The sequence below is a fragment of the Triturus cristatus genome, chromosome 7 (assembly GCF_964204655.1).
Source record: "Triturus cristatus chromosome 7, aTriCri1.1, whole genome shotgun sequence".
Taxonomy (NCBI): Eukaryota; Metazoa; Chordata; class Amphibia; order Caudata; family Salamandridae; genus Triturus; species Triturus cristatus.
This window is the reverse complement of record NC_140590.1, coordinates 1,104,982,328-1,105,008,869: the sequence shown is the minus strand read 5'-3', so window position 1 is coordinate 1,105,008,869 and position 26,542 is coordinate 1,104,982,328. Positions and strand designations below refer to the sequence as shown.

At 44.8% G+C, this 26,542-nt stretch overlaps 1 protein-coding gene across 1 annotated transcript in view; it reads left to right on the top strand.

Annotated features, from left to right (window-relative positions):
• LOC146811161 (uncharacterized) overlaps window positions 1-26,542 on the top strand; it is a 262,013-nt gene that overhangs the window by 159,914 nt on the left and 75,557 nt on the right. Inside the window, exon 7 of the mRNA XM_085618221.1 lies at window positions 150-212. Within this exon, the coding sequence (XP_085474347.1) occupies window positions 150-212 (63 nt within the window). The remainder of the gene's footprint in view (window positions 1-149; window positions 213-26,542) is intronic.

The following is a 26,542-nucleotide window of genomic DNA, read 5'->3' as shown; positions in this document are numbered from 1 at the left end:
CCTAAGAGGTCTTATGGAATCCAATTTTCATGTGTACTAAAATAAATGTACAGATATAAAAAGGTGAAGGTATTATCGTTTTGATGTATGAAGCTTTGCCTTAGAGGATGGATTCCTGTAACGTTTTCTTTTCTTTGTTTATGTTACAGGTTGGAGTAGAGCTTCTCGGTACTGTTCTTGGTGTGGGAGGTTCCTTGCTGTGCCCTCTGACCGTAAGTCATGTGCTTGTCTTAGAAATACTGGCATTGGCTATCCTGAAAATGTAGGGGATTCTGATGTTGCTTTTTTACATATTTGATTTCCACTTATTTCATTCAGAATTAATAGTTTTGACTTTAAAAATTAGCTACTAAATCCCTGCATTTCCGCCTGAATGTAGTTCTGTCTCAGCTGCCATGAATCACCTCAGGGTTTGACTTGGGCAGATAAAACAAGGGAAGAAGGCTCTGTTGGCTGCACTCTTCATCTTTGGCTTTTCAAAGTCTTTTCTGCTCCAATCCATATTTGTCTGGTGTAAGAGTTGAATAACTAGGTCTGTAGTTTGTAATTGATAGAGAAAGAAAGTTTGTGAGCAGCAGAGTAACAGAAGTTTGTTCTCCCTCTTTAAAGTATTTCGAGGACCCCATACCAAATCACTCATATTCCATTATGTGACAGTAACCTAATGCAGCCAGTAACCTCATGATGTTAGAAGGAGTTCCACCAGCACAGTTAGCATCCAATGAACAACAGATCTCCGAGTTACTGCTGTCCATAAAAAGGGTGTAGTACCTCACAGAAACTAAGATCAATTGAGCCGTTAAGAATCTTTACTGGGCAACCACTGTCAAGAAAATTTGGACAAAAATTGAGCTAACAGTTTTTTCTTGCAACACAGTTTTTCAAAAAAATCAGTGCGTAATCTCAAGATTTTACAAACAGTTCTGAAATGGCACTTCCAGTTTAGTCCACTACTTCAGAGTCTGCCTTAGTACCCAGAACCATTATTTCCTTGTTACAGTTCCAGATCATGTATGTGCCAGTGTAAATTACTGGATGCACAAAAGACATATATTTGTACCACAATAGAAGCAATGGCTGAAACTTTTTGTTTATCTTGCTAATACCTATATCAGAAAATCAAATACAATCAGATTTATGATATCAAATCAATCAACCAATTAGGATTTGTAGAGCACTGCTTCATCACCATGAGGGTCTTGAGGTGCTGGGAGCGCATGTTGAATGTTCTCCTATTGGTTGAACATCCAGGTCTTGAGATCCTTCCTGAACTGCTAGAGCAATGGCGAGTGTGAGAGGTTGTAGGGGGAGGTTTGTTCCAGGTCTTAGCCACTTGGTGGGATGGTGTTCGTCTGGAGGATGCGTCTAGTGGCTACTAGGGAGAGGGATTTTGAATGGAGTTTCCTGGTAGGTTGGTGGAAATACATTTGATTGCTGAGGTACGCCGGTCCTATGTTGTATAATGCCATGTAAGCATACACCCGAAATGCATTGGAAACACCAAATCTCGAGCTTGTCTACTACATGCAAATGCAATGTGAAGTTCAACATTCATCATTGAATCATGCTTTTGAATAAAAGAAGCAACAAAATACGTTGGATTGAGAATTTATTTTCACGCTTATGCTCATTGGTTTATTATGGAATGTTGAGTTGGTTTGCTTGATGACATTTTGTTAACGATTTTAAAACACACTCATGTGAGTGTCATTTAGGTAGTGCAGGCTTCGTCTAGGACATGCAGTCTTAGAAATTTTTTATGTAAGCATGGGTGAGCATCTTGAACTGGCATCTCATTGCCACTGGTAGACAGTGGAGTGACCTGAGGTTTGGGGTGAACTGGGTCCATCTGGCGGGGTCCAGGTTGAGTCTGGCTGCTGTGTTTTGGATAGTCTGACGTCGCATCATGAGTTACGCTTTTATTCCTAGGTAGAGTGAGTTGCCATAGTCTTGTTTGCTTGTGATGATAGCTTGCTTGACTGTTTGCCTGGTGTTAGGTGGGAGCCATCTGATGACATTCCTTAGCATTTGGAAGGTGAGGAAGCAAGCGGAGGAGACAGCGCTTACCTGCTTCTTTGTGGATAATGAAAATGTTTGGTAGGTGGTTCTATAGGGTATTGGCGCTCCTGGGCAATACCCAGGTAAGTATACTCTGGCACTGAATGAGGATTGTGGTGCATAAGGGTAGGGAGAGCCACCCTTCTCCCATCTGTGTGGATATCCACTGGTAAAACAGAACACCAGTCCCCTGCACACGCTGGATAGCTGAGGAGGAAGCTGATTTTGTAGGCATGTTGGGTGGGTTTGGGCTCAACTTTGGTGGCCACCATACGTTGTTCCTGAGTGTGTCCTTTCCTTTTCCGAAGATGAGTACCTCTGTCTTGTCAGTGTCAAGTTTGAGGCAGATGTTGTTCATCTATACTGTATTAGCACCAAATCTAGTTGCTCGAAAACAGAATGACATAAGGTATTGGCATCCAATGTCAGAGTACTTCCAATATACGTCTGACTTGCTTGAATAATCTAGAGGGTTGGTCAAATATCCTGGGATGTTGGTAATATCATATTTTTCAATGTCCCAAAAGCCTAGCAACTTAAGGTGTTCCCCAGTTGAAACATAGATGTCCACTTTGTTGGAGGTGCTGCTGGAATATCATGGCTAGCAACATTTATACATTACTCCTGTGTTACACATTTTACAGGAACCATCAGCCTCCGTATCCATTCTGTCACATATAACAGCATGAATCTGCTTTTCACCCCAATATTCCACATAAGGTCTTCTACTTTTCCCCAATGAATGTATTGTACTTAACATGGCTTGGTGCAATGTCGGAAGAGTACATTAGAATGGCTTTTAGCTGTGGACACCACAGAAGATTAGAGTTTCAACTACGTTATTTACACCACACAGAAGTTTAACTTTGTTGTTTTTTTCTAAGATTGTGGCAGAAGCTGTCAAAGTTAAACTGTGCTTTGTTTATTGCCTCTACTGGACAACAGTGAGTGTAAGCTCAGTATTCTGGGCAGCATGCAATATTTGACTACAGGCGCAGAACGTGGCTGCCTGTATGCTTTTTGCACTACCTAAGTACTACCATGCCTCAGACCTTCTTAGCCTGCTTCACTGGCTGCAGATAGAACAGAGAGTCTATTTTATGACTCTCTGTACAACACACAAGATCTTGCATGGCCAAGGTCAAATTTTGAACAGGTTGTGCTCACCGTTTTTTCTGGCTCGAGCCCTGTGCTTCGCGGATCTGCATCTGGTCTGTGTCCCCCGGGTGCGCAGGGTAAGAGCAGGTGGGCACTCTTTCAGGGCTATGGCACCAGTCCTATGAAATTCTATTCCTCTAGCTGCTCAGGGCATGCAAGTCCACTGGGCTTTCAGAAAAATGCTCAAAACGTGACTTTTCTCTAACCTTTAGGTGAAATCTTTCCCTGCATGCTCCTGTCAGTTTTAGCACTGGGATGCCCTGGTGCTGGGGCAGCCACGAGCTTTATAAGAACTTATAACATATATACACCTACAAAGAGGAGAAATCTCAGGTGAAGTGTTGAGTGTCCCTGGAACAGATACAGATACAGCTATACACACCTAAAAAAATCCCAATGATCAATAGTGCTTCCTCTGTGCAAAATGTATTTTCACTGCACTAATGCACAGATGCATCTCCGACAGCACCAACACCATAGTCCCCCTCAAGAAAAACAACAACACACACGCCAAGAAAGCTAGATGGTTCACCACTGAACTTCAAGAGTCCTGATGCACTTGCCGCCACCTTGAAAAGGCATGGAGGAACACCAAATCCACAAAAGCCCACTACAGCTTCAAAGCTGCCACCAACGCCCACCACCAACTCATTAGAAAAACGAGGAATAAAGCAATTGAAGAAAGAATCTCCACTCATGCACACAGCAGAAAAGAACTCCTCAACATCATCAAGAAGTTCGCCCAACCCACCAGCGAGTCCACCGACATCCCTCACTCAGAAGACTTCTGCGACAAAACTCAGCACCTTTTTCCACCACAAAATCAAGAGCATCTACGACAACTTCGACGAAGACAAGCAACACACTGAACCCTCACCAAACACCCCGACACCCTAAAGCCAGCGATCAACACATGGAAGACTATAAAGTCAATCCACTCCAGGGCCCCCACGGACCCCTGCCCCCACCACATTTTCAACGGAGCCGCTGAATCCATCGCACCCATGATCTGCCACACCATCAACCGCTCCCTGGCAACCGCCTTGTTCACTGACGACTGGAAACACGCTAAGATCAACCCCCTCCTGAAGAAACCCTCAGCGGACCCCACCGACCTCAAAAACCGCAGACCCATCTCCTTGCTCCCATTCCCAGCGAAAGACATCGAGAAAGCCATCAACAGCCAACTCGCCACATTCATCGAAGAGCACAACATCCTTGACTCCTCCCAATCCGGCTCCAGAAAAAAACCACAGTACCGAAACCGCCCTCCTCACCACAACAGATGACATCCGTACCTTACTGGACAAAGGAGAAACAGCAGCCCTCATTCTCCTTGACTTCTCAGCGGCATTCAACACAGTCTCTCACTACACCCTAATACGCAGATTCCACGATGCAGGGATCCAAGACAAAACGATACCAAAGGGGATGATGGATGGAGCATCTGAGCAAATCAAACACTCAACCCCAGTCAACTGATCTGGGTTTAATCCATCATCATTCTTTAGCTCACTCCACCACCCCAGTTCAGACATGACCATATGCAAATCAGTCTGACCCTGAGCCTCATGGGAACAGTCCAGCCCGAACTGCCAAGCCATGTCTTCCCTGGACCAGAACAAGCATCCTGAGACCGGTTTCGGGTACATAACCCTTATAAGCCAGGCTATCTTGAATCCAGTGGCAAAGTGAGCAAGGGACCCACGTCTGGGCATACCCTGCCAACTTAGGGCGAACAAAGCGATACCAAAGGGGCTGATGGACGGAGCGTTTGAGCAAATCAAACACTCACCCCCAGTCAACTGATCTGGGTTTAATCCATCATCATTCTTTAGATCACTCCACCACCCCAGTTCAGACATGGCCATATGCAAATCAGTCTGACCCTGAGCCTCATGGGAACAGTCCAGCCCAAACTGCCAAGCCAGGTCTTCCCTGGACCGGAAACAAGCATACTGAGACCGGATTCGGGTTCATAACCCTCATCAGCCAGGCTATCTTGAATCCAGTGGCAAAGTGAGCAAGGGACCAACGTCTGGGCATACCCTGCCAACTTAGGGCGAACAAAGCGATACCAAAGGGGATGATGGACGGAGCGTTTGAGCAAATCAAACACTCACCCCCAGTCAACTGATATGGGTTTAATCCATCATCATTCTTTAGCTCACTCCACCACCCCAGTTCAGACATGGCCATATGCAAATCAGTCTGACCCTGTGCCTCATGGGAACAGTCCAGCCAGAACTGCCAAGCCATGTCTTCCCTGGACCGGAAGCATGCATCCTGAGACCGGTTTCGGGTTCATAACCCTCATCAGCCAGGCTATCTTGAATCCAGTGGCAAAGTGGCAAAGTGAGCAAGGGACCCACGTCTGGGCATACCCTGCCAAATTAGGGCGAACAAAGCGATCCAAGACAAGACCCTCAACTTGATCTGCTCCTTTCTCTGGCAGAACGCAGTGGGTCTGACTCCCCCCTTTCCTCTCGGATCCTACACCCACCACCTGCGGTGTCCCCCAGGGTCCTCCCTTAGCCCTACGTTCTGCTCGCCCCCATCGTCAGTACCTACGGACTCAACATTTTGTCATACGCAGACGACACCCAACTCATCCTCTCCCTATCCAACGAACCCTACACCGCCAGACACAACTTTCGAGAAAACAGCTGCCTACAACTAAAGACCAACAAAACGGAAGTACTCATCATGGGCCCAAACCCCGATGCCTGGAATGACACCTGGTGGCCCTCCGCCCTCGGAAGCCCGACCAGCCCCACAGACAATGCACGTGACCTTGGAATCATCCTGGACTCTGAGCTCCAAATGGACCGCCAGATCAACTCCGTCTCGTCCTCCTGTTTCCACACCCTCCGCCTCCTACGTAAGACCTTCAAATGGATCCCTATCAAACACAGAAAGACTGTCACTCACACCCTGGTCATGAGCAGGCTCGACTACGGCAACACGTTCTATGCCGGAATAAACAAAAACCTCACCCGCAAGCTACAGAACGTCCAAAACGCCACCGCAAGACTGGTCTTCAACCTGCCAAGACACTGCCACATCTTCCAGCACCTGTGCACACTTCACTGGCTCCCCATCGAAACTAGAGTCAACTTCACGATGCTAACCCACGCTCACAAGGCCCTCCATGACACCAGACCAGCATACCTGAACAGCCAACTCAAATTTCACGCACACCAAAGGACCCTATGATCAGCCCAACTCTCCTACGCTTTGGTCCTCTGCACCAGAAAGACCAGATCAAGAGGCCGCTCCTTCTCCTTCTGGGCGGCCAGAGCCTGGAACGACCTTCCGCTCCACCTCAAACAGATAACATCGCTCCCCATCTTCGCAAGAAACCTCAGAACCTGGTCTTCGACAGACCCCCTCCTTGATGGACTGGAACCTGTAACCCCCCACGCCCCCCAGCGCCTTGAGACCTTTCTGGGTAGGTAGTCATGCTTAACAAACTCTTGATTTGATTTTGATTTGATTAATGCACTTTGTAAGAGGTTTTATCACTACTATTCATTTATATCAATCCCATGTCGCCCTCATATCTATCTCACAATTTTTCCAATCAATCTCTTGTTCATTCACTTTCTATACTGCTCATTTTCTCACCAACATCTCTACCTCAGTACATCTCTCACCATCACTGCAATCTTCTCATCACCTTACATTTTAGCCCTGGTCTTACCTCCATATCTTCTTTTATCATACCTATGTTAAAATGTACTAGTTTGATTTCCCTATCTTCTCTAGCTTTCAGGCTGTGTCTTTTACCTCTGTGTCTGCACACTGTTACATCTGTTAATTTCTGTTTATCTTCAAATATATTACCCTCACTCTAACACTTTTATGCTATGTTCTGTCACTCTCTGACCTCTGGTGGTCTCTCTCCTCTGTCTTCTGGTTTAACTTATACCTCTACCTCTTTGATTTGTTTTCCCTTCTCTTAAGGTTTGCTCTTATCACCAGTTTTCCCACTTTTATTTTATTCATCCACACCTTTCTCTGTCACTCACTCACTTCTAGCTCTTCTACCCACCTCTATATCTCTTATACCCAGCCTCAGTTTCCTGTGCCCTGCATATCTTAAACTCACAAAACTCTGTTCCATATTATCTTGAACATTCTGCTGGATCTTTGGTATTATCTAAATCTCTTTAGTATCCCTCTTCAGTTAATCTCATTCACATTCTCTTACCATTATAACTCTGTGTCATTCTCATTTCTATTTACACCACTCTAATCTACTCAACTCTATATCGTTCCATCTTTCTCCGAGTTCTTCCAAATCTATGTATTCTCTATGACCACTGTATCTTTCGGGTTCTCTCTCGCCAACCACACTCATTCATTTTGAAGTTTTCCTCTATCACTCTTTCTGTATTTAATCAAGTTTCTTTCTACTACTCCAGGTTCTCCATTCACACCCGTATCTTTTCATTTCATGCTTCACACCTATGCCATCAGTCTTCAATCTCTCTTTGTCTCATTCTATCTTTCAGTTCATCTTGTTGTGTTACAGTTCACCTCTCTCACAGTCTTGTCTTCTTTAAAAAGAATAGCTGCATTTCACTCACTCCTTCACTATCTGCTTTTTGCTCTCTTTTTGTTTACCTTTCTTGGGCATCATCTTTTGGCTCTTTGTCCTGTTCTTCCACTTTTTTCGTACCCATTCTCTTGATCCTCTATGTCCCTCTCCTTTTTCTTTTTACATATCCACCATTTCTTTTGTTGTCTTTGTTAACTATTGTTTATTTATATCTTTCCCTCTACCGTTCCTTTCATTCTTTTATTTCTATTGGTCTCTTTCACCTTTTTCTCGTATTAGCTTTTTATTTCTATATTTCACATAAGCTAATATTGTAGCCTCTTAATATTTTTCTTTTTTTGTTGCTACACATTTTGTTCCCAGATCTGCTTTGTTTCTTTCTCATATAGTTCTACTCCTTCTTTATATTTTTGCCTTTTATTTTTTCTCTTCTTTTCCTTACCAGGTCATTCATGTTTTCTTTCTTTTCTTTTTATCAAATGTTTGTTCTTTCCTTACACTTTATTGTTCATCTACAACCCCCCTCTAATTTTTCCTCTCCTATTTCCCTTTATGTTACTTATCTTTTACTGCCACCATGGTCAGTCCATAACACCCCATCAAATGATGAATAAAAAAGCCCTTGGTAGACAGTTCTTCACTCAAGGTAGTTCCCCAATAAATAGAAGATTATGCTATGAGGAAAATATGATCCAGTTTGCCATACCGGTATAGCATACCTGTCCATGTTGGGTTAATCTTCAGAAATAACAAATTCATAACTGTGCTGTGAAGGGATGTTTTACCAACTTGTGTGGAACATTTCAACAGATTTTTTGTTCCAGTGACCACATCCACTAAGTTACAACTAGTCTCACAAAACAGGTATAGTACAGAAAACAGCTGTACAGAATGTCTCAAACAAAACAGATCTAGCATGAGAATCAGCCCCCATTCCTTTTTTTAAAGGATGTGCATTGTTAAGTGTCATCAAGAAGACCATCAACACCCAACTATATGAGTTAATCGAAGAGACCCAAGTCATTGACATGTGTTTTAATTTGCTTTCTTGAGCTTCTGCATCACGGAGTATGTTTTGCGCTGATTGGCTGTCACTGGCCAATAAGACGCGACGGGAGGAACCTGTTTGCCCACCGATTATTTTAAACACATCGGATGTGGACGCACAGCGGACGGGCGCAGCGGGCGTGCTAAGGCGTGCCTAAGGCAAGCCCGTCTGCCTCCGTCCACACCTGGACGTCGCCAGACGCCCGCCAGCCAACCCGCCAGTCCCCTAAATGCTCTACGATCTTACTCCCGGTCTGAGCTTTTGTGTTTCAAAATTGAATGCTCTACGTGCATAGAGCATGCCTGGTCTCCCACGGTTGGGTTCTTTAAGTGCTATCTCTGTCCTTTTCAAATTAAGACAGATGCGACAGGTGTACCTTCCCTTAATTCCACTGAGGACAGGTTTCTTAGCCTGAACTGCAGTTCCTTAGTTAACCATCCTGCTGAGATCTTCAATTTACTAACAGAAATATCTCCTGACATATTGTTTCTTACCGAGACATGGCTGATGCAGGATTCCGTTGCAGTATCCTGACTGGCCCTTTCTAATGGGTATATTATGAAACAACCTAATAGAAATGGTAATAGAAGGTGTGGTATTGCTCTAATCCACAAGGAGCCTTATTTGTGTAGCTGTAGGAAAGAGGACATCCCTGAGTGCGAAAGCACGCTATTTAAAATCACCTTAAACAATAATTTGACAGTCTCTGGATTGCTCATCTGTCATCCACCAGGGCCATCTAAAGTTTTTAGGGAAGAACTGGTGAACAGGACCATTATTTTCGCCAGTAAAGCAGTGAACTTCACCATTCTAGGAGACCTTAATTTACATCTTGAAGACAATTGTAAGATGGGCATTTCGAGTTTAATAGCTGACTTAGAGGCCTGTTAGCTGATCCCATGCGTCTCTGATACTACCCACATACTACCCACATAGCAGGGCACATAGCAGGGCACTTACTGGATCCTATATTTTCCAACTTAGGTTCCATAAATGTTGTGCCCCCGATTCCCATGGCTTGGACGGATCATTTCCTTGTTTCTTTCTCTTTTTATTGTCCAGGCAAGCCAGCTCAGCACCACTCACGGTCAATATTAAAATGACTGTGGTATATGTTAGATGTCAACTAACTTACGGATCTATTGCTTAGTCATAAACCCCAGCTGCCACCAGATATAGAATCAGCCAATATGCTTTTTCAGGACTAGCTGATTCCGGCCAAACTTAGTCCTAATATAGAAAGAGGACAGTCCAATCCATGGTTTAACGATTCTTTGATTAAACCAAAAAAAACCTGCAAACAACTTGAATGGGCCTGGAGGTGCACTTACGGCACAGAAGCAAAAAACAAATATCGGGACTCAATTAAAACATACCACAAGCTGGTCCGGAGAGCTAGAGCAGAATACCTTGCTGGTAAAATATCCAACAGTATCAATCCCTCTAAAATGATTTTCTCCCTTCTCAAGACTATGAAAAGCTCTAACTCGAAAGTTGATTCATCTATCACTTCTAACACTCAGTGTGATGAACTGGCTGAGTACTTTGTGAGCAAGGTAAAGAATATTTATAATAGCTTTCCTTCAGTCAATATTAGTACCAATATGGTAGAATGGTCTGAGGATAGTGGCCCTTCCACAAAAAAAACATTGTCTTCCTTTCCCCATCTATCTCTCATTGAGGCTGAATCTCTTTTTTTGAAAATAAAATCAGGCTCTCCAGCTGACCCCTTAAGACCAGCCCAAATTCGCCAATTTCATAACTCTGTTCTACTACTGGCGAGAGAACTGGTCAATTTATCTCTGTCGTCTGCATCCGTACCTTCATCCTGGAAGCATGCTAAGGTAATACCTCTCCTTAAGAAATCATCTTTAGAACCTTTAGAGCCAGGCAATTACCGCCCCATCTCTCAGCTGCCTTTCTTGGCTAAAGCTACGGAATGTCATGTATACCATATTCTCACTGAGTTTGTAGAGCAAAATGAAACCTTGGACTCCACTCAAAATGGCTTTAGATCTCGCCACAGTACTGAGTCTGCTCTGCTGGCAGTGATCAAAGAGATTTGCAGTAGCTTGGATGATGGTAACTCCACGGCCTTAATTCTTCTTGACTTAAATGCCGCCTTTGATACCGTCTCCCATGAATTATTGATACAGTGGTTAAAGGGGATTGGGGTCGGAGGTTTGGCCCTAGCCTGGTTTCATTGTTTTCTGGAAGGTAGATCTTTGCAGGTCAAACCTACCACTCCCAGGATCACGCCATCAGACACGGGGTACATCAGAGTTCGATACTGAGCCCGATGCTCTTCCATATTTATGTACAACCCTTGGCTGTGGTAGCAAGAAGCAGAGGGTTGTCATTGGTGTCTTATGCCGACGACATCCAATTGGTCATTGCGTTTTCTAAGGAGTGCAAAGATAACCTCGTTAAATTTGAAGAAGATATGCAGGTGATTGCCAACTGGATGACAACAAATTGCCTGCAGCTTAATGAAAGCAAGTCGGAGATACTTTTGCTTGGGAAAGTCAGTGATATGTGGTCAGAGCAATGGTGGCCAGACAAATAAAAACCCGCACCATTGCCTAAAGAGGCAGTCAAGAACTTAGGCTTCTGGATCGATACACGCCTGTCCTTTGACACTCAATCTAAATTAGTTGCAGGACTCCTGAGGGGAGTAAAAATCTTTATTGGGTTTATTTGACCCTAAAATGTGTCAAAACATCCTACAGGTCATGATCTTGTCTAGGCTAGATTACGGGAACTCCCTATATCTAGGTGCCAATAAATTCTGTATTCAGTGCCTTCAAAGAATTCAAAACGCGGCAGCCCGCACCTTGCTGGCACTCCCAAAGTCATGCTCAGTGTCCAAGCTCCTACCTAAATTCCACTGGTTACCCGTAGAAAAAAGAATTCAGTTTCAGACATTTTGTGTTGCATATAAAATCATGACCCAACAAGCACCTCCGGTTCTAGCAGCTTTGCAACTAACGAACGTTCCGAGACGCTCCTTACGCTCAGCCAATCATGGACTCGCATATACCCCCGAGTGCTAAGAGCGAGAGCGGGTGGTCGCGCTTTTAAAGTTTTGGCAGCTAAACTCTGGAACTCTCTTCTAATTCCCATCAGAGGGCTCCAGAATCATCTGGCGTTCCGTAAAGCCGTAAAGACCTGGCTTTTCTCGACTTAACTTTCATCTTCTGTCTGGGCAGTTTTTAGTCACCTGTACCTCGGGTAGCGCTGGGACGCTGGGGCAGCTATGCGCTGTATAAATTCAAATCAAATCAAATTAAATCTCCCAATCTGGCTTCTGAAGCAACCACAGCTCAGGGAAAGGTACATCCACTATCTCCTTGACCAAGGCAAAACAGCAGCCCTCATCCTATTGGACTTCTTGGCCATCTCCGATACCGTCTCCCACTTCCTCCAAATCATGAGACTCCACAATGCCAGCATTTGTGACAAAAGTCTGGACTGGATCCACTCCTTCCTTACTGACCGAACACAGTGAGTCAGACAACTTCTGTTCCTCTCAAAAGATTCAGAGATCATCTTTAGAGTGCCCCTGGGCTCCTCCCTGAGCCCTACCTCTTCAACCTCTACATGGCACCCCTCGCGGCTATTGTCAGCAACCAAAGACTTAACATTGTCTCCTACGCTGATGACACTCAGCTGATCCTTTTCATCAACCATCCCACACCCTGCAGAATCAACTTTCACAGTGGGATGAAGGCTGTTGCCACCTGGATGAAAGATAGCTGGCTCAAGCTCAACTCAGACAATACCACAGTACTCATCCTGCGACCCGCCCCCTCAGCCTGGGACAACTCCTGGTGGCCCACTGCACTGGGAACCCCACGGACCATGCACATATCCATGGCATCATACTGGACTCCTCACTCACATTGAAGTGCCAGATCAATGCTTTATCCTCCTCCTGCTTCAAAATTCTCCGCATATTTGAAATACATTCAGATGGATGCCCACAGAATCCAGAAAGAGATTCACTCACGCACTCATCACCAGCAGACTCGATTACGGCAATGCACTCTATACCGGAGTCACCCAGAAACAGCTGAGGAAATTACAGAATATTCAAAATGTAACAGTCAGACTGGTCCTAGACATCCCCGCCACAGCCACATCACAGAACACCTTCGGCAACTCCACTGGCTCCTACTCAAAAAGAGGATCACCTTCAAGCATCTCACACATGCCTGCAAAGCTTTCCACGATGTAGGATCAGCATATATGAAACACCACCTTTCATTCCACATACCCACCAGAAAACTGCACTCCATCCAACTTGCCCTGGCCACGTTCCCACTGATTTACAGGACCAGAACTGGAGGAAGATCCTTCTCCTACCTCACTACCATGACCTAGAACACCCTGCCCCTCCACTTCATGCAATCCCCATCACTGACCCAATTCAGGAAGGAACTCACGACCTGGCTCTTTGACTGCTGATCCTCCATGCCCAGATGGATCAGCAACCCCCTCCCTCAGCGCCTTGAGACCCTCCGGGGTGAGTAGCCGTGCTATACAAACTCCTGATTGATTGGTTAAGTGGTCCATGCCAGATTTGACACCTTCAGCCATTCTTGCTGTTTAATGCAAAACACTCTGGAAACCCAGATTGTTAGGCTCATGTTCGAAGTGGCAAAACAAGAACTATGAATTCCAGAATTCAGAGTAATATTGGCCAAAAAACTATGACTTGTTGAAGATGCCAAATATGATATTGGGTCATTTGGCAGATATGTGAACTTAATTACTCCATGAAATATGGCAGACAATGATCCTTAATGTTGACAATTAAACTGTATTGCCAATTATTGTTTATTTTCAAAGTACCATCACATGCATGTGGCTTTTAATGTTGAAAGTGCCTGTTTTGAGCTCCAAAAATGAGATCTTGTAGTGCACACTTAACAGCTTCTTATTGATCACAGGATTAAATAATGCATTTAAACATTATTTTTGCTTTGCAAAGTTTATTGTAATCGGAGCTGTTTTGCTATCAACTTTAAATGTTTTATAATCGTCAGTCAGCCTTTGGATTTCTGTCCTTCCATGCTCTCTCCTACTCAGGTGAATGCAGTGGCTGAGAAAGTAAAACAAATGCTGTGGTATGAGGAGCCTGAACTACACCGCCAGTGCATATTGCAGATGGTTAGAAGGCCTCACCTTAAAAATGGTACATTCCAGAAAACCTCAACTATGAGGGGCCCTCCACATTCCTTTGAGAGATAGAACCATGGAATTAACCTAGCCCTGCTATGATAGTGAGCTGAGCAGTTGAGTCATAACTCCTGTGAATGAGTTCCTTTTCTGCAAATGAAGGCCCCTGAACCTCAGTTTCACCTGTGCCGTGGGGTCCCCACAGCTCCAGGGGGATTTGGGGACTTAGGTTATGTCCCTGTTTTTAAGTGAGGTCGACTACTTTTGCCACCAATGCTTGTCTTACAAAACCAGTTTTTCATGTATTCATTGGGCTTTGGTGTTACCTAAAAAATATTACTTTTAACACTTTTCTGGTGAGGCATGCCAGCTTTCGGATGGAAGAGGTTTTAAAGCACACAAAAGAGAAAACTACTTTTGATTTTTACTTTTATTGGGAAACAGGGAAGATTAGGAGCAATCTTGTTTAAAACCATATCAGTTTAAGAACATTTTATCTCTAAAAGTGGCACTTTGACTACCAAGTAAACAGAGTTGTCATTGTTATATATATATATATATATTTTTTTTTTTCCTGCAGAGATTTGCTATGAAAAGAATGCAATGTGCACGGCCAGCGCTACAGCACTATGGAGCATCTGGATCTTAATTATTTTCCCACACTGTCTTCCCTTCCTTCAACCAATTATACCTCCTTCTATCTTCTCTGGAGATGTCAACCTCTTGGCCATGTACCCATGTTTTGAGGTTATTGTGTAAGGACTGCAAAACTGCCCTGGTTGTTCTTGCAACCACATACCTCAAACTCTTTCCCTTCTTTAAAAATCCCATGCTCATGACCTGTCCCTTGTCCATCATCATATTGTGGTTTAGCTCACAGGTATTGCTAGGCTTAAATTTAAGTCACTGAATTATAGGCTCACCATATTTGCAAAAACGTGCACCACACCATATCCCCACTAGAAACCTACAATCTATATTGTCACACTTCAATTTAATGGTTGTTTGTTGCAATTTCAACCACAATTATTTCAAATTGCATTTATTTCGGATCTGTAATTCTGGATTATCTATATGTGAACCTTAAAAGTGTTTTTACAAATATTTACCTACATTTATTCAAACCTTTATAAGTGTTGTATTTGTCTTATTGTTTTAGTTTTTGATAATAATTACTATACATGTAAAGTTTTTTAAGTATTTACACTATAACTTAATCAAATGTTTTTTGATAATTTGGGGGCGCTAGAGGGTGGACTAACAAGATGGCTGCACTGTAGTGAGGCTCCGTCAGCCCTGGAGAAAACATCCATAAATCATCCTGAACCTGTGGAGTAATCTCACTGTACTCTGCCCCAACAAGCAGCGGAGGGTCGGCAGGAGTGACGCAACCCATTAGAAACGAGCCAGAGACAGCGGCGGACCAGCTGGGCGCTTTGCAAATTTGCGGCCAGTGAGGTGCGGTGCTACTGGCTGGGCTGAGGGAGGTGAGGGCCCGCTGCCGCCCGCAGAGACCATGAGACCACAGCCGCATTGGACTGCCGGGACTCGACTGTAACAACTCTGCACACACGTGCGGACATCCGAGTGAGGTGACAGTGCCACGGCGGAGACCGTGCGACCAGGAGCCGCCCCTGCACCTGCGGACTGCTCACCACCCAGGGGGAACCCCTGCGCTGGGCAGCGCAGCGTGGGGCGGGGGTCTGGAATTGCCATGAGCAGCGCACAGTTCTGCTGAGCCCCAGCTTGGGTCATAATCCCAAAATCTGCAAAGGAGCCAGGTTTGGTGCAAGCATGACGGGGCTGGGAGACACACAAGTGCTTTGCTGGACAGCAGGCGACAGACTGCAAAGAAAGCTGCACGGGTCTGGGAGATAGTACGCGCAAGAGCCGACTCCAAGCCAGACCGGGGATCACAGCCTACTGCCCCATAATAAATACCTTTGCTGTTGATTGACCGAGCGCCACTAACTGTGACCGGCTGGAGCGAAAGTCATCAAGTACACCCTGTGGAGCTGAGGGCCACGGTGACACCCTGCAGGAATTAGTGCCCATCCCGCAATGCAGCGCTGCAAGCCCGCTGCCTACTACCACGGCTCACCTTGTGACTGCAGTAGGCCTCATTTGTATGGAGCTTTCTTCTGGCGGCCATAACATCCCAACCTGAGCACCCTGACACTCTTTCTGGACCATGGCAGTATTGAGTAGGGCACAGCCTAGGCCCTGGTCCGGGACCTCCTCCACATGGCGCGCCATACACCTCGCTCGTGCTGCAGCCCTGCACCAAACTAAAGAACGTAGAAGTGCCATTTTGCCCACAGTGACGTGGTGCCGAACAGGAGTGGGGCCTTGACAAACCACTTTTTAGACAACGCCTGCCACCCCACTCCAACATGGGATGAATGCATCAACCGCAACATTCGGTGCTGTACAGTGAGGAGTACATAGTCTTCACCAGAGCGCCCAAGCACACATCACGGAAATTAAAGGGCTCTTTGCCACCACCGCCGTATTGCTGAGGAGTCAACCCGGGAAGGGTGGCTGGGGCAAGACGAGGGGTTGGAACGAGGCAAAGTATGCCTGCATAACCAACCGCACTGTTTCGTGGGGCCCCCACTGCCAAGAACAGAGGCGCAATGCCTAGCCAAGAAAGAACACGCTCTCAGTCAGACACCCGATAGGACACGAGCTGCTGTGAAAGTGGGAACACCGAAAACTCGCCAGTGCACCTGCCTAAACAGATGGGGAAATGGGAAAACCGGATGGCAAACAGGCCAAGTTTATGTTCGACACCCGCAGAACATCCAGAGGGCAGCCATCTGATGTGGAGCAGGTCAAAACTGGTCAGGCGGGCCAGAGCACTGACAACGTTGAAATGAAGGCACTACTCACAATGAAAAACAGCCTTGCATCCATCGAAGGGAAAATGTACTCAATGTGCACCAGAATGAAACAGATGACCCAAAAGCTCGAGAAAAAGGACAGCAGAATAAAGGAGGTAGAAACGCGAATCTCTACTCCTGAGGATGACAACACGCAGGCGGTAGGGCAAATTACAGACATGGGCAAACTGCTCAAAGTGATCGCGGCGAAGAATGAAGACATCGAAGCCCGCTCGAGGCGGAATACATTCCGCATTACTGGCATCCCCGAGACAACTAACACAGGATGGCTGGAAGACATATGTAGATAGACTGCTCACCACCTGTTTTGGCCAGGAGGCCTTCTCCAAGCTGCTTATTGTGGAACAGGCGCATCAAACACTGGTGCCGAAGCCCCCACCAGGAGCACCTCCCAGACCCAAGACTACTTAATTATAGAGACCGCGATACAGCTCTCCGCAAAGCGAGGGAACTGAAAAATGTAATATATGAGAACAATGCCATATCATTATATCTCGACTTTACACTCAATGTCCAAGAAGGGTGGAAAAAATATTTGCCAATCAAGAAAAAGTTACAGCAAGTGGGAGTGGAGTATGCCATGCTCTGCCCTGCATGTCTGCGGCTCACCTACAACAGCAAGCACCACATCTGCAACAAACCACAACAGGCAGCGGAATTCTTCAAAACAACGGTGCAGACTGCCAAGGGATTACAGCGCTCCTCTTCGGGCAGTAGAGAAGACCCTATGCACCACGATGAGGACTGAGAGCAATCGACGGGGTCTAGATGGACACCTTCAGCAGGCTTCCTAATGGACCCCGCCTGCACAGGCGTTAGCTCTATTGGCAGGTAATGCTCTAGGTCTTTACTATATGGCCTTCCGACCTATCACCAGATTGACTAAAGACAGTGAGAAACCTACTGGACATTAGGCATGCATTCCAGGGTCCCCTTCTCTATGCCAGAACCATGCAGGAGGTGCTGCCATGCCCCCTAGGACACACACCTCCAAGGGACTTCCCGTTTCCTCCGTTAGTGGGGAATGTTTTTCTTACGAATTTACCTTTATTCTTTTGTTGTGGGAATGTTGAGTTTGTTGTTCGCCAGCAACCCAGTGACTCAGACTCACTCCGTTTTTCACATTGTAAGTGCCAACATGCTAACAAGACACTATACACCTATGCCGCTAGCATGCTATAAGCACCCAGCACGGACCGCGCACCACCAACATGGGATAGTTGCGCAGAAGGCTAAACAGTTTCTTTTAGATCTATCGGGAGGGTTTAAGAGGGTGGGGATGGTAAAAGGTCTGTTGGGGTCGCCGCTGTGGGGGGAATTTTGGGGTACCAAAGAGGGCATTGCTAGGATTTTAACGGATTTTAGGCTATACATGTACAGAAAACACTTAGACATAGAAGCATGTTGGCAGGACATATATACCCCCTCAGCACCAGCAGATGGCAAGTGATGGACTACGAGCTAACACTACTGCGCGAGTGGGACTCCTAACTTGGAATGTTAAAGGACTGGCTGACCCCAGAAAAAACAACATATATTGGCCTACCTGGACAATCATTATGTAGGCATAGCTAAGTTGCAGGAAACACATACTCTCCCTTCAAAGCATCGTCAGTTCGTGACTAGGTGGGTTTCCCACAGATACTTTTCCTTGTACTCAGCCTACTAGAGAGGCATGGCTAGTCTAATTAAACAAACTGCGCCTTATGTAGAAGAGGGCACCATACTCGACCTGCAGGGAATGTTCTGCAGGACTTGGGACAGGCTGGCATCGGCATCAGTCACAGTAGTATGCAGCTATGGGCCCAATGTGGACGACAAGGATTACTTCATTAAACTATGGGCACAAATAGTGAGCATAGACTCGACTCACCTCATATAGAGGGGAGATTTTAACCTAACGCTCCACCCACCATGCGATCGCTCACACCCCTTGCCACATCACTACACCAAAGCACAACACCAACTCCAGAAAATAATTGCCAACAACCTGCTAGGGGATGTCTGGTGGCATCATCACCCCACTGAAAAGGAAGGGACATTCCACTTGCCAGTACACAACAATTGGTTTAGGTTAGACATGTGGCTCGACTCACAAGACATAGCGACACACGCCCTAGCCACACGTCATTTAGCGCACACTTACTCCGATCACTCCCCACTGCTAATGCAGCTGACTCCCCTGGTACGTCGCCCCAGACCAAGGTCTGCCGTTTACAGCCCACAACAGTCTTGGACATGAGCGATAAGGCAAGATGAGACAGCACAATATTTGCAGCATATAGAACTTGCCTGGCTTAGTAATGGGCAGCGGGAAGTCCTAGCGGCCGACATTGCAGAGGAAGAAATATGAGGGGCCATCATGCAGATAAGGAATGGGAAGGCGCTGGGGCCTGATGGCCTCACTATTGAATTTTATAAGACCTACTTAGACACGCTCGCCCCCGTCCTGAAATCGGTATATGAAGATGCGGCCCAAATGGGGACACTTATGCCCACCATGCGAGAGGCGATGTTTGTTTTCTTCTTGAAGCCAGGGAAACCCTTGTCTCTACCGATTCATTTAGGCCGCTGTCCTTAATTAACAGCGATGTCAAGATATTGGCTAAAGTGTTGGCCAACAGACTTACGCTATTGCTTGGCAACTTAATCAGGCCAGTCCAAGCGGGTTTTATACCTGGTTGGTCTACCTCGCACAATTTACGGACCCTATTCTCTATTATGCATGAGATTGACCAGAAAGACCAGGCGGTAGAGGTCTTTCTAGACGCCACCAAAGCATTCGATTCACTGGAATGGGGCTACTTATTCACAGTATTGACGCATATTGGGTTCCCTCCCGGGTTCCTCATGTGGATCAAGTTGCTGTACCACCACCCCTGTACCACCCTGCTCCTGAATGAAGAGCGCTCTCCAGCCTCAGCATTTCCAGAGGCACGTGTGTCCTCTCTCACCCCTGCTGTTTGCGATAGCAATGGAGCCGTTGGCTGCCATGCTTTGGCAGCACCACAAGAGGTATGCGATGGACTACCCCACAAGGCCAGTCTTCATTTCCCTGTATGGGGATGACATCATGCTTTATGTGCATAATCCTGGAGAAGGATAGAATGTCATGATCAGCGAAATATTACAATTTGGGGCCTTCTCGGGCATCACCATAAACTGGTGCAAGTCTCAGATAATGCTGCTCACTCGGAGCACCACTCCCTTTCTGATAGACTACCCGCTACAGTGGTGCGATGATGAGGTCTGGTATCTTGGCATAATCGTAGTCAAAGATAAGGAGGAACTCATGAGAGCAAACTATTGGAAGATCCTTAACAACGTGGAGGACTCGATCACTAGGTGGATAGCCCTACTGCTTTCCCTAGCAGGCCGAGTAGCCTTAATGAAAATTGTTATCATGCTGAAATTTTTATATCTGTTCACAAACATTCTCTTCACCCCAGGCCACCCTTTTTTCACAAGACTTAAGCGTCAGCTCATCGATCTGGAATGGGGCGGGAAACAGCCACGGTTACATGGAGCACCCTTAGACTGCCATTTGCCCAGTATGGGTTTGAAGCGCCCGATCCAGAACTCAGTGCTCAGGCACACTATGCTGCATACTGGTTTGAGCCTCCGCCTTTCATGATACACTTAGTGGTGGAACAGGGGTATATGGCACCTGTCCCCCTAACAGGATTTTTGGGAGCTGATGATATGACAGTCGGAGGACTAAGGTCAACAGTAGCCTGCACTAATAGTGCGTGGTGAGCTCTCGCTAAGCAGTCCCAAATTCCCATGCTATACTCCCCGCTGCTTCCCCTCTGAGATCAACAAGGCCTGCAAGTCACACAGTAAGGTATCTGCAAGCGTTTGCTCCTCAACTATGGCTTCAACACCTGGGGGGGATATGTATGATCTCGGGCAACTCAAAGGAGCAGATAGATTTTTGGGCGTCAAGCTCTCGTGAGGCAAGCGAAACGCATCATGGCAGGCAATATGCCTGAACAGCTTTGGAGTTTATTATTTAATGTGCGAATAATAACCACAGCACTGCAATATATATATATATATGTTCCAAAACACCTCCATTTTACTGGGGGCCCCCAACTCTGCAGGGCGGGCTATGTAACAGGAACGGAGAATCCTGGTAATGCAACACCACAAAGAAAGGAAAGCCCAACTCCGTCTTGCTTGACAAGCTGACTTTATTCGTCGCATGTAGGCAGCCTCACAACACTCATTAGTTCCGACCGGTTTCGGCGTCCTCGCCTTTTTCACAGGTGAGTGTCTTTATGTAACTCCCAAGTGGTCACATGACCCGTGGCAACTACTACGGGCCCCAGAATGCACCAAATTGTTAATCACATTGTCCCAGAAAAATTAGGTTTCTCAATGAGGTGCATAACTTTAAAAATTAAACGCACAGTGCACTTAGCTGCCTTGCATGAAAAATAGGTGCTTGAAAATGCGAAGTCCCAGAGAGAGAAAACTCCCTCTTCTCCCTTTCTCCTTTACGTTACCAAATGGCCTTGGTCAATCCTGTGGCTGGTACGCAATGAGAGCGAGTCATGCCCCCTCATTTCAATGTTCCAAAACACCTCCATTTTACTGGGGGCCCCCAACTCTGCAGGGCGGGCTTTGTAACAGGAACGGAGAATCCTGGTAATATATATATATATATATATATATCTATATATATATATATATATATATATATATATATATATATATATATATATATATATATATATATATATATAATATATATATATATATATATATGTGTGAGTGTGTGTGTATATATGTATATATAGCTTTACAATGTGGTGTAAAGGCATGCTTTGCAAAGTTCTGCTATAAAATATATATATACAGACACACACTCACACATATATATACACATACATACATATATATATATATATGTATATGTGTGTGTATATATATATATATATATATCCCCACCAAAGAAAGATCTATTTTCAAGGCTCATTTTATCCAGTATGTAGCCATACCCAACACATCACAAAACTAACGCGTTTCGACCAGATTGGTCTTGATCACGCTTATCGATGATCCACTGTTCATGCGTATTTATACACAATTACCCAAACAGCCTATAATGATGCATTTTGTGAGGTGTAGTTTACAATTTTATGTGAAGCAATAAACATGCAAACATAAGCATATTGTCTCTTGTGAGTCCCTCATTAGTCTTGTTCACTTTACAGCTATTGCTGTTTGTTTCAGAGCGTTGTGGATTGGGTTAAAGATATTTTGGGCTAGGTGCCCTGGGATGACTTAAATTCTCTTTGTCATCACGGATGCATTCCAGCTGTTGCTGTTTGTTTGGTGACAGGTCTAGTGCATACTTTCAGCTCTGTAACATGAATTATGTACATGTTGGCCTAAGTGCCCATGATGCTACTTTGACTCTCTATACATCACAGTTGAGGTATCTTTGTGGATTATACACTGTCATTAGAAGCCAACTTTTGTATTTGTATGTACATATTTACAGGTGAACATGTAATTCTTCCCCATGGAATCTAATTAGCAGTCTTGACTCCAGGCGCATCAAGTTTTTGATCCGGTCTCCGCCTCTTTCACTAGCCAGGATCGTTGCCAAACCCCAGTATTTCATTTGTTGTCAGCTATAATTCTGATGTATTTTCAAGTGTTTGGTCATTGCATAGTTTGTATCTTCATTATGGATCACATGAATGCAGGGGCTTGTTGTGTACTTAGGACACCTGGTGTGCAGGGAGAAGGTACAAACTCTTCAGTCCAAAACAGAAATCATCATGGCCTGGCTTCCCTCCAAAACTAAGATTGAGGTCAGAGCATTCTTGGGCCTCAGTGAGTACTATAGGAGGTTTGTCAAGGAGTATGGCACCATTGTTTGTTGTCCCCTTGATTGAGCTGGCTTCCAAGAAACAGCCGAAAAATGTGATTTGGACAGAGGCATGCCAGATTGCATTTGACTCCCTTAAGCAAGCCATGTGCACAGCTCCTTTGATTAGTCCCCTGACTTATCTAAGGAGTTAATCATTCAGAGAAATGGCTCAGACCATGGCATATGGGCAGTACTATCCCAACTTACTGAACCTGTCACCCTCATCTCCAAGAGGTTACACCCCAGAGAACCAAGGTAGAGTGCTACTCACTTCCTGATTCAGACTGACCACAAGCCCAGGTGGCTAATGCAAATGAGGGGTGAGAACATCAAGTTGGCAACCGTGAGCGAGCAAAATGACATCCAGGCGAGACTTTTTCCTCGTTCCCGATCAGCAACATCAAGTTGCCGATCGCGAGCGTGGAAAATAAACCTTCCGGCAACATTGTCAACGTGGGGAGGTCAGGTTTCTCATTGCGAGTGGTCCCGTATGCTCGCGACCGCTCCCGATGAGAAACTATGAGTCCGCGTTGAGAAAGCTGCCGCTCAAGTAAAAATCTACTCGAGCAGCAGAAAACGACAGCTCGCACTGTGCAAGATGCCGTTTTTAATGATTGCACAGTGCGGACAAGCATTCGGCACTGTGCAATCATCGCGAACAGTGCACTACACAGGTCACGCAGGTCGCATAGTGCTTTGCGTATCTATATATGCTCCTACCCTGAAAGTCTCGGGGGGATTCGTCAAGCGGGGGCTGAGAAAAAAGGGGGGTCCCAAAACGCGTTTTCCTCATGCATTTTCCCATAGGACCTTTAGTCGAAGGTACAGCCCGAACGGCTGAACAGAATTACTTGAAATTTGGCAAAGAGGTAGTCCTCAGGTCAGGCATGTGCCTTTTGCATATATGGTGTCAATCTGTTCAGTAGTCCCTGAGAAAATTGCAGTTAAAAGTACATAAATATCTGTAAGCGCGCATGGTGCGCACACGGTGCTCGCACTAAATATCCGCGAGCGTAATTCTGATTGGTGGTTAGATGTCAGTCAACATTTCAATCGGTCGAAATCAGGAAGTGTCGGATGCCATTTTGTGTGTGACAGTGAAAAAGAAAGGAGGAGAACGTGAAAAGGGGGCAGGGTAGAGTTCCTGACCCCCTAGCCTTTGTCAGGGGTTCCGGAAGGATCCCGAAGGGCGAAAAAAACATTTTATTTTTTTTCAAAAAATCACGGGGTGCACACACGGTGCGCGCATGGCGGCAAAAAATTTGTAAAAAAAATAGAATTAAAAATCAAGTTTAAGTGTTTAGATGTTGGTTGGCTCTAAAAAGATCTGCTGTGTGCATTGAGTGTTTTTTGGTACCTCCAAGTAAGTACCGATGCACAGTCTAAAGTTCAAGAGGAAGACTCTGTTCCCTTCATCTGTGAAATGTACACCGTCTCCTCTATAATTGCCTTGGATGTTGTAACGCAAGTTGTTGTGGTATATAGAACCCATACCATAGTCTCCGAGGAAAGCAGAAACAGATTTATGGACGTGCTTTTTTGCTTTCTCAAACTGCGGACAATATTGGTTGGACCAGTTCCACTTTTGCCTTTGGCATATATTAGAATATACAAAGGTAGTTTGTGGAAAAAGTGACATCAATTGCACAAAGGTGTCCTTAACAAGCATTTCCAGACCTACCCCAGTTAAAGTGCCTAGGTCATTTACACCACAGTGCACAATTATAAGGTCAGGCTGTGGGAGATGTAGAAAGGATTTCACCAAAGGCATTAATTGGTGCCACTTTAACCCTCTCTGACCAATCCATTTAATGTCTACATTTGGCAAAGCAAGGTCTTTAACAATACCTCTTTTTTCTGCATACTTTTCACTCCAGTAGACATAGCTATGACCTACAATCCACACTGTGAACATCTTTCAAGGAGATCTGGATGCACTCAGAAGGTGTCTTTCAGTAGAATGGCAATATGAAAAGAAAGGTAGTTGTAAAATGGAGGCTTACATTCTTTTTTTTTAAATACAAATAACTCATTGGCTGTTTCAGACCATTCAACACTAAAAACTAGGCTGTATGTTTACATTTTTACAAGCATGTTTTGTATTGGTTCAGAAAAATATGTTCCCACAGAACATTACTTTGGATATGCCGTTAGGTTTGAAAAGTCAAGCACTCTTGCTCTTTGGATTAGAAACATTGTGTGCTGAACTTCTGACCTCTCTGCTCACACCAGTGTTCCATGATCTGTTGCTATGGTAACAGCATAAGTCATGTTGGGGGTAGGAATCATTTGGAAAGGGTTGAAATTTGCAACCAATAGAAATGTGTTTCCATTTAAAAAAATGTGGGAAGCAATGTGATTTGAAGTTAACATGTATATGATTGAAAAAAGAGAGGGACAGTTTGCCATTTAGTGGTTCTGGTGAGAGGAGTACAGCTCAGAGATTCTGGCTCTGATAATCTGCTGTGTGAGTGGCACATTTCTTTCTCAACTAACTACTTTTAAAGGTGAGTTATGAATTTGAGAGGGGATGTATGTGGTGTATTTTGATATAAATAATAGAACATTCTTTCTTCTTTTAAAGTTGTGTTTTACATTTTATGTTTTGGAAGATATTTAACTGCCTTGAACTTGTAAGATATTATGGAGTATGTCTTCACCATAAGTTAAGGTGTACTGGTATCGCCCAGCAATACTATTTTCTGCCTAGAATCACACCATGAGTCTGTGTGCACACAAGAATTGTTGTCAGAGATTTAATTTGTGTTGCTCTTGTTCTTTAAGACTTGCACTCGTAGGAAAGGGGCAGCTTGTTTTCTTGAACTGTGATGGTTAGCATACAGCACACATCACCATCTCACAGATGAGAGGCAAATGCTAACACATTTGAAAACAACAGGATAGATTTTCCTTGCAGTACTGTAATGAGTGAGGTAGTTCCTACTTGTTCGTAAGCCCAATTAACCCTTACCACATGTGCTCTTACATACATCACTGCAATCTTCATGCAGTTGTGCAAGCGTCCATGCAGATCTCTCTTGCACCTGGCAATACACAGTCTCCTGAAATACACTCTTAGCACACAGGCAGCTGCTTCTCCTACACTCCCATGCTTACTTTTCAGTACTGTGTGGTATTTCAGATAGCAGTGTGTAACGCTAACACATTCAACATCACCAAGGCTCATTTCCTTTGCTCTAGTCTAATCACTCACCCAAGTTCCACATGCTCATGGTCTCAAGTAGCTGTTAGGACATGGGCTCTTTTCTGCCTCTCTAAACTATAAGGAAAATGTGTCAGGCTGTTATAGTAATTATCACTTGCTCTACCACAGTAGTAAATGTGCTTTAAAATTGCCAATCAAATATCGTTTTCTGCCTAGAATCACACCATGAGTCTGTGTGCACACATGAATTGTTGTCAGAGATTTAATTTGTGTTGCTCTTGTTCTGTAAGACTTGCACTCGTAGGAAAGGGGCAGCTCATATGATAGGATTTGAAAAGCTCAAAAAAAATATAGTAATATATTTAAATTATATAAAGGTATTTTTTTGTAGATTCCTTTAGGAAATAAATGAAACATGCCTATAAAACCAAGAAAGAGAAAAGAACAGCAAAAACATCTATATTTGAAGACAATTGGACAACAAAAATTAGTTGAAGAACCTCATGTTGGAAAAAAGAAAAAGTCTTCCTGCAAGCAGACTAAGGATTTGTTTTAAAATATCCTCAAACATAGAAATAAT